Source organism: Coenobita brevimanus, chromosome 6 (assembly GCF_032717465.1).
Source record: "Coenobita brevimanus isolate Jiangsu-jjx chromosome 6, ASM3271746v2, whole genome shotgun sequence".
NCBI classification, from domain to species: domain Eukaryota; kingdom Metazoa; phylum Arthropoda; class Malacostraca; order Decapoda; family Coenobitidae; genus Coenobita; species Coenobita brevimanus.
In genome coordinates this window covers 61,750,665-61,762,949 of record NC_136959.1, presented here as the reverse complement: position 1 = coordinate 61,762,949, position 12,285 = coordinate 61,750,665, and the positions used below count along the sequence as shown (strand labels likewise).

General features: G+C 39.5%; 1 protein-coding gene across 1 annotated transcript in view; it reads left to right on the top strand.

Annotated features, from left to right (window-relative positions):
* LOC145401408 (uncharacterized) overlaps positions 1 to 12,285 on the top strand; it is a 205,482-nt gene that overhangs the window by 63,521 nt on the left and 129,676 nt on the right. Inside the window, exons 60-65 of the mRNA XM_080273750.1 lie at positions 233 to 396; positions 9,351 to 9,482; positions 9,824 to 9,929; positions 10,164 to 10,235; positions 11,042 to 11,216; positions 11,841 to 12,029. Coding sequence (XP_080129876.1) covers positions 233 to 396; positions 9,351 to 9,482; positions 9,824 to 9,929; positions 10,164 to 10,235; positions 11,042 to 11,216; positions 11,841 to 12,029 — 838 coding nt within the window. The remainder of the gene's footprint in view (positions 1 to 232; positions 397 to 9,350; positions 9,483 to 9,823; positions 9,930 to 10,163; positions 10,236 to 11,041; positions 11,217 to 11,840; positions 12,030 to 12,285) is intronic.

The window sequence follows — 12,285 nt, the reverse complement described above, 5'->3', positions numbered from 1 at the left end:
TATCCAGTCATTTTTTTTTCCTGAATATGCCATGAATAAGCAGTACATTACAGTATTTATTTTGATGAGCCACAGCTTCTACAGTTTTAATATCTTTATAAGTGAAATATTTTATCCAAAATGTTTTGAACAAGTATTACTTTAATTTCTTAAAATTATACCATCACTGTTAATGAGATAAGTAATTCTCAGGTTTTGTGCATGATATTAATGCTTGCCTGTGAATGTTCAGAGTGAAGTTGGTGAGCTGATTGGGACATCATATGACCTGCGTCAGAGTTTGGAAGAATGGATGAGGAAGGCATTGGAGACTGCTGGGGAAGAGGCACTGGTCAGGGCTGATCCCATTTTAACTGACCTCATAGGCCAACTCAGGCCCATTCTACACTATTCCAGGTTAGATCAGCTGTACATGCATTTGGTTTGTATGTTCTTGTGAATACATGCATGCATGTACAGTATGAGTATATGTTTATGTGCATTTTGTGTGTGTGTGTGTGTGTGTGTGTGTGTGTGTGTGTGTGTGTATATTTACCTACTTGTATTTACCTATTTGTAGTATACGGGAATTGAACTAAGTTCGTGTTGTCCTGTCTCCGTATCTACATTTATCTAGTCTACTTTTAAACACATGAATGTTTTTGCCTGCACCACCTCTTCGTCTAAGTCATTCCAAATACTAATGCTTCTGTTTGGGAAACTGAACCTTTTGAGATCATTAAGACATCTACTTTTCCTCAACTTGAAGTCATGACCTCTTGTTCTTCCATCATCCAGCACAAAAAGATCCTCTCTATCCACCCTTTCCAATTCTCTTACATTTCTAAATATCGTGATCAAGTCACCTCTTTCCCTTCTCTAGCGCAGTGTTGGTAACTTCAGAGTTTCCAATCTCTCCTCATAGGTGAGTTCCCTTAACCCGTCACGTCCCGAGGTTTTCCGCACCTCCGACATCCCCCAGTCCCGAGGTATTTTCGATTTTTTTTTTTTTTGGCTAAAACCTTCGCTTTTGGTGAGAAACATCGAAAATTCAGAGAGAAATCGCTCACCTGAGGTTTAAAGTGCCCAATCCAGGTAGGAGTTCCTCCTTACCTGAGTGGGTTTTCTAACATGCTGGCACCAAAGAAAACGAGTTCTATGGGAGGGTAACTATTTTATCCACTCATAAACGGTATTTATTTATTTACTTGGTACGAATGTATATGTAGTATGACAGTATATTGGTTTTCAAGCAGTAATAAAGGCATTATAAGCATTGTTTCACTCACTAACTAATCACCATACCTGACCTATTTTTGCCACACTACCTGATCATTATTTCTGGCTGTTTCTTCTTCTAATGCTATGTAAACATTGTCCTCCACATTGTCATCGATTGGGGAATCACTCTGGCCCTGAATAACTTTACTAGCCAGGTCACTGGTAACAGGTCCTTTGCCAAGACAATGGCGTGAGGGGGGGAGGGGGGAGGTTATGCAGTGTAAGGCATTGTCCCTGCTTGGTATCTTGAACAGGAATAGAGGAAGGTGTCCCGTGTATACATACGAAAAATCATGTGCGAAAATTGAAAATTGTGCAAATTAGGTACCTTGCAATTGCACGACGTACTGGTACGTCGCCGGGACTGTCAAATGCAAATCGTGGTGACGTACCCATATGTCGTCGGGACGGGGCGGGTTAAGCATGGTATCATCCTCGTTGCCATCCGTTGAACTCTTTCTAGTTTATCAATATGCTTCTTCAAATGAGGTGACCATACCACAGCCACATACTCCAGTCTTGGGCTTATTATGATCACCATCAACTCCCTCAGCATTTCCTTGTCCATATGATTAAAAGCCACTCTCACGTTGGTCAGTAATCCATAAGTTACTCCAATGATTTTGTTTATATGATTTTCTGGTGACAAGTCATCCTGAATAATCAGTCCCAAATCTATCTCATCTTTTCTTTTACTAATTATCTCATTGCCCATTTTATATGTCCAGTGCGGTCTTTTTTCACTCATTCCCATTTCTAATATGTGACACTTCTTGGCATTAAAGTCCATTTTCCAAGTCTAGTTCCAGCTGTGGAGTTTGTCCAAGTCCTCCTGCAGTTTTTTACGACTATCAATCCCTTTAATATGTTTCATGATTTTAGCATCATCTGCAAACATATTTATGTAACTATTCAAACTCTCTGTCAAATCATTTACATATATCAGAAACATTACTGGGGCTAAGACTGATTCCTGGGGTACTCCACTAGTCATGTTTCTCCATTGTGACACCTTGTCTCTTATGACTGTTCTCCTCTCCCTTCCTATCAAATAGTCTCCCGTCCGCTCTAATAGTTTCCCATGCACTCCTCCAAAGGTCTTCAGTTTCCACAGCAGTCTCCTATTGGGCATCCTGTCAAATGCTTTCTTGAGATCGAGATAGACACAATCTGCCCATCCCTTTTTCTTTTGTATGGCATCTGTTGCCCTACTGTAGAAACTTAATAGGTTGGTAACACATGATCATCCTTCCCTAAAATCAAATTGTCTTGGTGTTATCACTTCATTTTCTTCTAAATGCTTTATTCACCTTCTTCTAATAATTTTCTTGCAGATTTTAAAACAATACTAGTAAGTGATACAGGTCTATAACTGAGTGGATCTTCCCTATCTCCTCCCTTGAAGATTTGCACAATACTTGCTCTTTTCCAATTTTTAGGTAATTGTCCATTTTCCAGTGAGGTCTTGATGATGATATAAACAGGCCACGCTAACTGGTCTGCACATTCCTTCAGGATCCATCCAGCCACACCATCTGGTCCCACTGCTTTTCTCACATCCAAATCCCTCATCCGCTGCAGCACCTTATTCATGTCAACTGTAATTTCTACAATTCCCATCATCCTGGGTTCCATTTCAGTTTCCTAAATTCCTCTTCCAACACATAAAACTGACTGCAGCTTGTTGTTCATTATTTCACCCAATTCTTCGTCTCTTTCATAAGTTTCATCTCCATCCCTCAGTCGTATTATACTGTCCTTAACTTTCATTTTACCATTAACAAACATATAAAATAGTTTCAGCTCCTTTTTACATTTAGTTACAATATCTTTTTTGTATTTCCTTTCTTCTTCTCTCCGCTCCATTACACGTTCATTTCTTACCTGCTTGTACTCCTCCCAAGCCCTTTCACTATATCTTTTTCTCATTTTATTCCATGCTCATTTTCTTGCCTCATGTGCCATTCTACATCTGTTGTTAAACCATTCTTTCTTCCTTTCCATAGCTGTGGAAAATTTTGGGACATATTTACTAACTCCTGTTTTATACACTTCTATAAAAAACTCATATTTCTCATCAACATTTGTGATCGTATTCATTTTACTCCAGTCTGCATTTTGGAAAAAGTGTGTGTGTGTGTGTGTGTGTGTGTGTGTGTGTGTGTGTGTGTGTGTGTGTGTGCACATAAGTATATTTTGCATGTGTATGAGTTTTTATTTATGAAGTGTAAGGACATTGTAACAAAAGTTACAAGTGTATAATTATATCGAAACTGAAGTAGTACAGTGATATTTAAAATGTTTATGTTGTATATTTGGTGTTTTTTAATTCCTACTGTTCTTTAGCAAAGAATTTTTAAGACACTTTGGTTGTCTTGAGCTTTAAAGTTAATACTAATTAGGTGTTTAATGAAATAGTGCTTTGACACTGTACAGTAATTTGTGGATATGCTAGTACAATATTGCTTTACTTTCATGTATCGATGTATGAAGTAAAGATATCAGTAGCAGATCCAGCTCCTTCACAGTGAGGGATCTGCAAGAAGCTGGCTTTAATTCCTGTCATTTAGCCAGAAAGAATTATAGAGTATATGCCCTGGCTGAAGAGGTTAACTGAGATTGCCTACAGTGAGATAATCTGCCACATTGTTTTAAGTTGGACATTATCCTCATAATTCAACACTTGCATTGTAGGTGCCCCACATAGCTTAACATCATAGTGTTTAGTGTGGCTGTTGCTATATCACATGCAACAGAAATGAGTTCTGTTCGAGGAAGAATAACATAGCAGGATACTAAAAGCAGAGACCAGATTTTGTTCAGCTAAAGCAAACCTTAGCACTCAAAGGCTTCAGAGACTGTCATGAGAAACTCTTTCTCTCATTGGCACACCAAAGCCTGTACTCTCATCAGCTTAGGAGGCTGTACAGCACCACTTCTTTAGCAATTTATTATGTGTACTGTGCTCCACCATACCATTCTCATGTATGTTATTTATGGCTCTGTAATATCAGCACAGATTGCATAAATATTATATAGGAAATTATTGCCATGTCAGATGCAGAAATAAACTGGCAAGGAAGAAGTGCTAAGGAGCCTCAGTAACCTACAAGAACACAGGCTTTAGGATCATGTTTATGCCAACAGTAGATGAATTTGTTCAGTCAAGTGTTATCCTGGCAGTCTTATTAGCTTCAAAAACTATCTTGAGTAACACCTTTTCTGATCTGGACTCACCTATATATAATGTTTAGGCAAGCACTAGATGATATTGTTTAGTTGGGAAAAATCATAAGTCAGAGGATAAACCAGTATCTCTCTGTCTGTCTGTCTGTCTGTCTCTGTCTGTCTGTCTGTCTGTCTCTCTCTCTCTCTCTCTCTCTCTCTCTCTCTCTCTCTCTCTCTCTCTCTCTCTCTCTCTCTCACTGTTATAGTGGATTATGGTATTTTGGGATAAGTTGATTTTTCTGTGTGTTTTTGTTTTTTATAGCAGTGTTTGGTTAGATATTGTTGTAACTGTGTTTTGTTGACTACAGTAAAAACTACACACTGGATGAAAATGTTAACCAGTGAGTCAGTACACCTATGTTTTGTTTAAATGTGTAATTCGTTTTGCAATTTTTTTACGACTGAATTAGAGAAGAGGAAGGATATTGTATTCTCTTTCCGGGTATGAAGTTGATTTTCTTAACTGATTATCACTGTTAAGTGATAATCAGTTAAGTGGTACTCAGTTAAGTGGTAGGTGGGGATGCCCATCATCCAACCACTTGGTGTAGTGGTACTCATTTTTAGGGTAGCTTTACATGGAGTGGCAAGCCTAATGATTTCCTGTAAACCAGGAAAGCATTTACAATGCTGGGTGGTAATTGTATAACCAACCAACACGTGTTCCCTGCATGACAACAAGTGGGTTGGCGGAGAGTTAGTGCCTCTACCTGGAAAACACCTAACTAAAAATACAAACAAGAAGCCTCGGACCAGGACTGACCAAATGGTGACGACTATGGACCGAACAGAGGACATGGTACGGATAGCTACATGGAATGTAAGGGGTGCAAATGATGAGATGAAAGAAAGAGAGATTGTCCAGGTGCTTGAGGGTGCAAAAGTGGATGTATGTGGATTAACTAAAACTAAATGGAAAGATGAGAGTTTGAGAGAATGGGAGTATGGATTGGGTATGTGTACGGGAGTAGGTGTGAATGAGAGGGCAAAGGAAATTGTGTGTATGGTTGTGAGTAACAGATGGAAGGAGAATTTAAGAGAGTATGGATCAGTTGGCTGAAGGATTGTGTGGGTAAGATTGAAAGTTGGACTACAAATGTGGGCTATTGTGTGCGTGTATGCACCAAAGCAAGATCGTGCAAGCAGAGAGTGAGAAGAGTTCTGGACAAATGTGGAAGCATGTGTGGAAATGTTTGAAAGGAATGAGTGTTTTTGATTGGAGATATGAATGGTAAAGTAGGGCATGTGAAGGTGGATGGAGTACTTGGTGAGTGAGGTGTGCCTGCAGAAATGAATGAGAATGGCAGTGCTTTAGTGGACATTTGTGCCTGGAGGGGGTTGGTGACAGCCAATACCCTCTTCAGGCACAAAATGACCAATAGGTGGATGTGGTGAGTGATGAGAAGGGTGGGTGGTGAACTGAATGAACAGAAGGCAATGACTGATTATGTATGCGTGGATGAAAAGATGAGAAAGTGTGTAATGAATGCAAGAATATATAAAGGTAGGGGGAGAGGACTTTCTGACCAGCACTTGCTGGTGGTCAGAATCAAAGTCCAAATGAACTGGAGAAATAGATGAGGGGAAGGACAGGAGGAAGTAGTTCATACAAGGAGGGTGAAAAGTTACAAGAGGATGGAAGAAAGGCAGAATATAAGAGGGAAGTGGAGGAGCGATAGGGTAAATATGGATTGGAGCAGATGGGGCATGTGGAAGGTGTGTGCAAGATATTCACAGAAGAAATCTGTGCAGCATGTGAGGTGGTGTGTGGGATGAAGAGAAGACGAAAGGGGGTGCAGGGAACAGCATGGTGGAATGAAGAGGTGAGACAGGCTGTGACACAAAAGAAGAAAGCATATAGTGAGTAGATGACAAACAGGGGTGTGGAAGAAGTTGAGAGACAGAAAGAGAGTTATATGCAGAGAGGATGAGAAAGGTGAAAAGATTAGTAAGAGAGAGTAAGAAGAAAGTGGATGAGGAGTTTGGAAGGAATTTGAGTGTAAAGTGAAGGGAATGTAAGAAAATGTTCTGGAAAGAGGTAAAGACAATCAGACAGGGTGCCAAAGAAGTTAGTTGGGGAGTGAAAGATAAAAATCGTAGATTACAAGTGGAGAAGGGAGAAAAAGTGAGCAGTTGGAGAGAACACTTTAAGGAATTGTGTAATATAGAGAATGAAAGTAATGCAAGTATAAGTGCCTGGGGGATGGCTGGGAGAAGGAGGGATGTGAGAAGAGAGGAAGAAATCAGTGTGATGGAGTTATGGAAGCAATGAAGAAAGTTAAAATGGGGAAAGCCCCAGGAACTGGTGGAGTGTATGGTGAAATGCTGAAGCTTGGGGGAGAGATAGTAGCAGAATGGATGTGGAAGATGTGAAGATTGGCCTGGGAGGAAGGTAGAGTCCCAGAGGATTGGAAGTCAGGTATAATTTTTCCCCTGTACATAGGAAAAGGGGAAAAAGTGTGTGGTAATCATAGGGGCATTTGTCTTCTTAGTGTAATAAGAAAAGTATATGGTAGGATACTAATTGACAGGGTTAGGGAAATAACAGAGGATTTAGCTGGAGAAGAACAGGGAGGTTTTAGGAAGGGAAGAGGTCGTGTAGATCAGATATTCATTCTTAGATCTTTAGTGGAAAAGTTTCTAGAGGAGGGAAAGAAGTTGTATGTGGCATTCATGGATTTGGAGAAAGCATGTGACAGGGTGGATAGACAATGATTGTGGAAAGTATTAAGAATATATGTAGTAGATGGGGAGTTGTTGAAGGCCATGAAGAGTATGTATGAGGGTGCTAAGACTACAGTGCATGTGGAGAGTGAACTGAGTGAATTTTTCTATTTGAAGGTTGGACTGAAACAAGGATGTGTCATGTCTCCATGGTTGTTCAATCTGTATATGGATGGGGTTGTAAAAGAGATACAAGGTAGGGCAGTGGATGTTGGAGCGACCCTAGTGAGAGAGGGTAGTGTTTGGAAACTCCCTGTACTGTTGTTTGCAGATGATACTGTGTTGTTAAGTGAAGACGAAGGGGAGCTGCAAGGCTTGGTGGATGAGTTTGGGAGAGTGCATAAGAAACGGAATCTAAATGTGAATGTAGGGAAGAGTAAAGTTATGGTCTTCAAGAGAAGTGAAGTCAGTGAGTGTTGAGTGAGGTTGGGTGGTGAGGAAATGGAAAATGTGAGTGCATTTAAGTACTTGGGTAGTGTGATGAGTAAGGATGGAAGTTTAGAGGGTGAAGTGCTTGACAGGGTACAAAAAGGAAGAAAGGTTGCTGGTTCCTTAAAAGCAGTGACAAGAGACAAGGAAGTGAGCATGGAAGTGAAAAAGCTACTACATGACAGTATTGTGATACCAACTCTAACATGTGGAAGTGAAGCTTGGACCTTGTTGGAGGGACAAAAGTCAAGAATGAGAGCAGTGGAAATTAGTTATTTGAGAGGAGCATGTGGAGTCACAAGGAGAGACAGACTGACAAATGAGGATGTGAAGGAGCATTGTAGTGTGGATATGGATGTGATAGGAAGCGTTAGGAGAAATACACTGAGATGGTTTGACCACTTGGAGAGGATGGAGAGCAAGAGATTGACAAGGAGAGTGTATGTGAGTGAGATGGAGGGGGGGAGAGTTAGGAGAAGGCCAAGGATGAGATGAAGAGATGGAGTGGAGTGGTATATGAGATAGGGGCATGTGAATTGGGAGCAGGGCAATGAAATGGCAGGGGACAGGGCGACATGGAGGCGATTTGTTTGTGGCCACCGCTTCCGGGATTAAGGCGTCTGGCAATAGATAAGTAGATAGATAGATTGTCACTGTGATTAAGCTGTGGTACACATTTTCCTAGTACAGAGTAACCCTACTGGAAATTTTGTAAAGTTCGTCATTCACAAGCATTTTTTTTATTAGGTATTTGTGCCATAGGAAACTAGGATAGACAAGATTACATTGTAATCTAAATAAAATTTTTGTATTTGTTGTACTGCACAAAATAAGTGAATAGAGAAGAATTATGGAAGGGCATTGTATGGCTGCAAAAAACTGTTTAAAACTGTAATACAGTACTGTAGTATAATAGTAGTAGCTGTAGTAATAGTTGTGGTGATGGTGGTAATAGTTGTAGTAGTAGTAGTAGTTGTAGTAATAGATGACCATTTGTTAGAGTAGATGGAGTGAGTGGTACAATATCAGTGTTGTTCAGGTAGTAATAAATAGGTGTGTGAAACTAACCCATATGTGTTCCCTTTGTGTCAACAAGTGTGTTGGCGGGGGATTAGTGCCCCTCGCCCTAACTAACTCAAAGACAAACAGACATCCCTTATGGGATTATGGTGTCTGGCTTTAGATGGATAGATAAATAGATAGTGAAGCCTTCTCAGTTCATGATTGAATATACTCTTAAAAGTGGCAAATTTATCTTCCTGGGGTGGTACAGGGTTATCATCATCACTAATCCTCAGCAAAAGTAAGATTTAGGGTATATGTACAGGGGTGAGGTACTGTTGAAGTAAAGTAAAATTGTGTTCATCGGAATAACTGAGGTTGAAGGTATGCTTGCAGGAACAGATCTGAAGGGTATGTGGTGGAGTAAAATTGTCTTGTGTTGTGGTGGAATGAAATCATCTGATGTTAGCCAGACAAACTGGGATGTGACCATAGTGAAGTAAAATTGTCTGGGATTAACCTGAATAACTGAAAGAGAAGATACAGTATGCTGGCAGGTTTGTGGTGAGTTCTTGGTGAAGTAAAATCACCTGGTAGTAGCCTAAATAACTGAAAGTGAGGGTATAACTTCAGAAACAAATTTGAGGAGTTTGTGGTGGAATAAAATAACCTGGTGTTATTCTCAGCAGCTCAATATATATTTGCAGGAATGAATCAGGAGAGTTCGTGGAGGACATGTGGCAACTGTACAATAGCATCAATTCCACAGCTGTTGAGCTGAAGGTTCGGCAGTCTGTCCATTTCATTGTATCCAGTATCATGCAGTCTCTGGCAGAAATGTAAGTCACTGACCTTAACTGTTAGAGCTTGTGCATCATTTTCCTTTGTCTCATCTAACAGATCTCATATCCACATCTTAAATTGTGTATAATAGTTCCCATCACTCAATATTATGGTGCTGTATTTTAACAGAAATCAAATCTTTTTTTCTGTTTAATTTTATGATCTCTTAATTAGAATATAATGCCTGGCAAGCTATGTGTCCATACCATGCATATCTTAAGTTCTCTTATCACCTTCTCAAGGTGTATACTAAGTAAGTTGAGTTGGTGTATTGAAAGTAATTTTCTAAAATCTACCCTTTTTATTACTCATTTATTACTTTATCTGTGGTGTACAGTCCTGCCTTCCAGCGTTTCAAGACCAGGATTGCAAGTGGGGAGTCTAGTGGGGCATTGGGCAGCATCCTTGGCAGACTTAAAGCCTTAGTTCAAGATCTGATGTCTGTAAGTAGAAAAAAATGCCTCATTTAGTCTCTTCTGTCTGAGAATAGACCAAAAGCTTTATTCAAGATCTTGTTCCAGTACGTAGAGCAGTCTTTACTTTTAAGAATTTTTTAGGTAGTATTTCATGGGTTATATCTTATCTTCATTGTGTTTTCATCAGTATTTCACGGGTTAAATCTTATCTTCATTGTGTTTTCATCATATATTATTTTACTAATATGGTTTTCCTTCTAGAATGACCGAGGGCCAAGCCTGAAAGATAAACTCCGAGAACTGTTCACTACTTTTGCTGAAAAATATGACCAAGTAAGTAATGCCACCTTTCACTGTATACATACATACTGATACGAATTGATAGATTTTACCCAGAGTTTACAGATAGTGTAATAATGTTTGTCTGAACTAGAGAGGAAATACTTGTGGTTTCCATAAAATTGTTTTAGACATCTACAGATTTGGAGATATCAGAACTTACATTTCCATTGAGAATTCAGGCATAGGGGAGAGACTAGGACATATTGGCAGGTTGTTTGATGTAGTCAGCAACCAAGTGACTTGGTGTCTTCTTGTTTTCTTTTTGTAGTGTGACAAAAACTTATTCTTTACAGAATTAATTTTCAAGACATAGAAATTAAATGTAAAAGGAAGAGTGATGCTTAGGAGTGTGGAAATGCTTTTCAAGGTAGGCTTGTTTATGGTAAGCCCATACAGTGATAGTGATACACAGATGACATTTATGTTGGCATTCATTGGTCGCAAAGACATTGATGGTACTGTATATAAAAACTAGCAAACATTTAAATGCTTGATTAGATTCAGGGGGAGATGAGAGTGTGGCAGAGTTTGATAGTTGTCTTGATCGTAATTTTCATACCAGTACAAGTGCTGTTGTGGTTAAAATACTCCAGTCAAAGTGACTTCTTTGCATAGGTTTTTGATCCTCAAGAGGTGACTGGAGGCATTTTATTCATGCAGCTCCTGCCATCAAGGGAAGTCGGCTGGTTATCTTCCCTTCAGTGTACAGTATTTGACTATGATACCCCAGCCTTGACTTTTGCACTTAAAAGAGTAAAGTGGAACTGGCTATTACAGTATTTTACTTTTTGCCTCAGTTTGCCAAACGGCTGTACCTGCGTGCCCGTGAGGCTATCCAGGCATTCACGGACCGCCTGGGTGAGTGGTTCACCATCAAGTGGCGTGCTGTCTACAACAATTACAAACCTCACATCCTGAGAACATTTGATGAAGTAGAAACCAATGCATGGAACTTCGCTGAAAAGCTGATAGGTTAGTGGATGACATTATATGCATAAGAACCTTTTTTCTTTTTCTTTTTTTTATTACATCAATGCAGTTTACATATTTTTTTATTTTGATCATATGTAAGGCAGGATATACTATATTATAGGTATTTTGCCCTTGCTACCATCAGACAGTATTCAGCTAAATGGTTAAAACAGTAGAATGGTGACCAGCAGTCCTAATGGGCCTGGGTTCAAATCCCAGCTCGGGCTAGGAACAGTTTATGGATTTGAATTTCACAAAGCAAACTTTACTGGTCTACCAAAAGACCCACTGACATGTCACAAACTTACCCCCACTAATACCAGCATCTTCCCTGTATGAAACAGTCCTAGTATTATTCAGTGTGGATGGTGGGTGTTAGCATTGAACTGGTGACATGTGGATGTGTGTGGTATGTATGAGGACTGCTGGACCTTGGGAACAGGCTGTGAAACCTGTGACCAGAGTCAGACCAGGAAAAAAAAAATTTTGTTTAGCTTCTGTACCTAACAGATGTACAGTAACATCAAAAGATCTTACTGCTTACTGATAATGTGACCTAAAGTTATGGTCGTAGGTCAAGTAAAGTGCTGAGTGAAGGCATTACTGATAATTTTTGCCTCACAGGCTGGCTTGAAAGACTGGGTGTAGAAATCAAGTCCTCAGCCCATTACATTCGCCTGCAGGAACTGGCCACTTACATTGAAAGCATCTACAAAGATTTCTCGGAGAAATCAAAGCGGGAGAACTTAGAGAAATACTATACAATACTTGTTGAGAAGCTCAAGAGTGGCATCGGAGTAGCAATTGATAGAGGTAGGTCATCTACATCCATTAACTTCTCATATTTTTGGTGCTGAAATATTTTTTTCTTGAAAATTTTGCTTATTTCACTCATTCTTTAATTTAAATATCTGTGGTAACAGATTGTTCAATACACTGAGTTATTTATATGGTATATAAATTTGCAGTTGCTTGTGAAAACTAGATATAAGATCGGTACTGTAATCTGATAGTATACATTACTCTTGATATATCCCAAGTGAATCATAATCACACCTCTTTTCATATT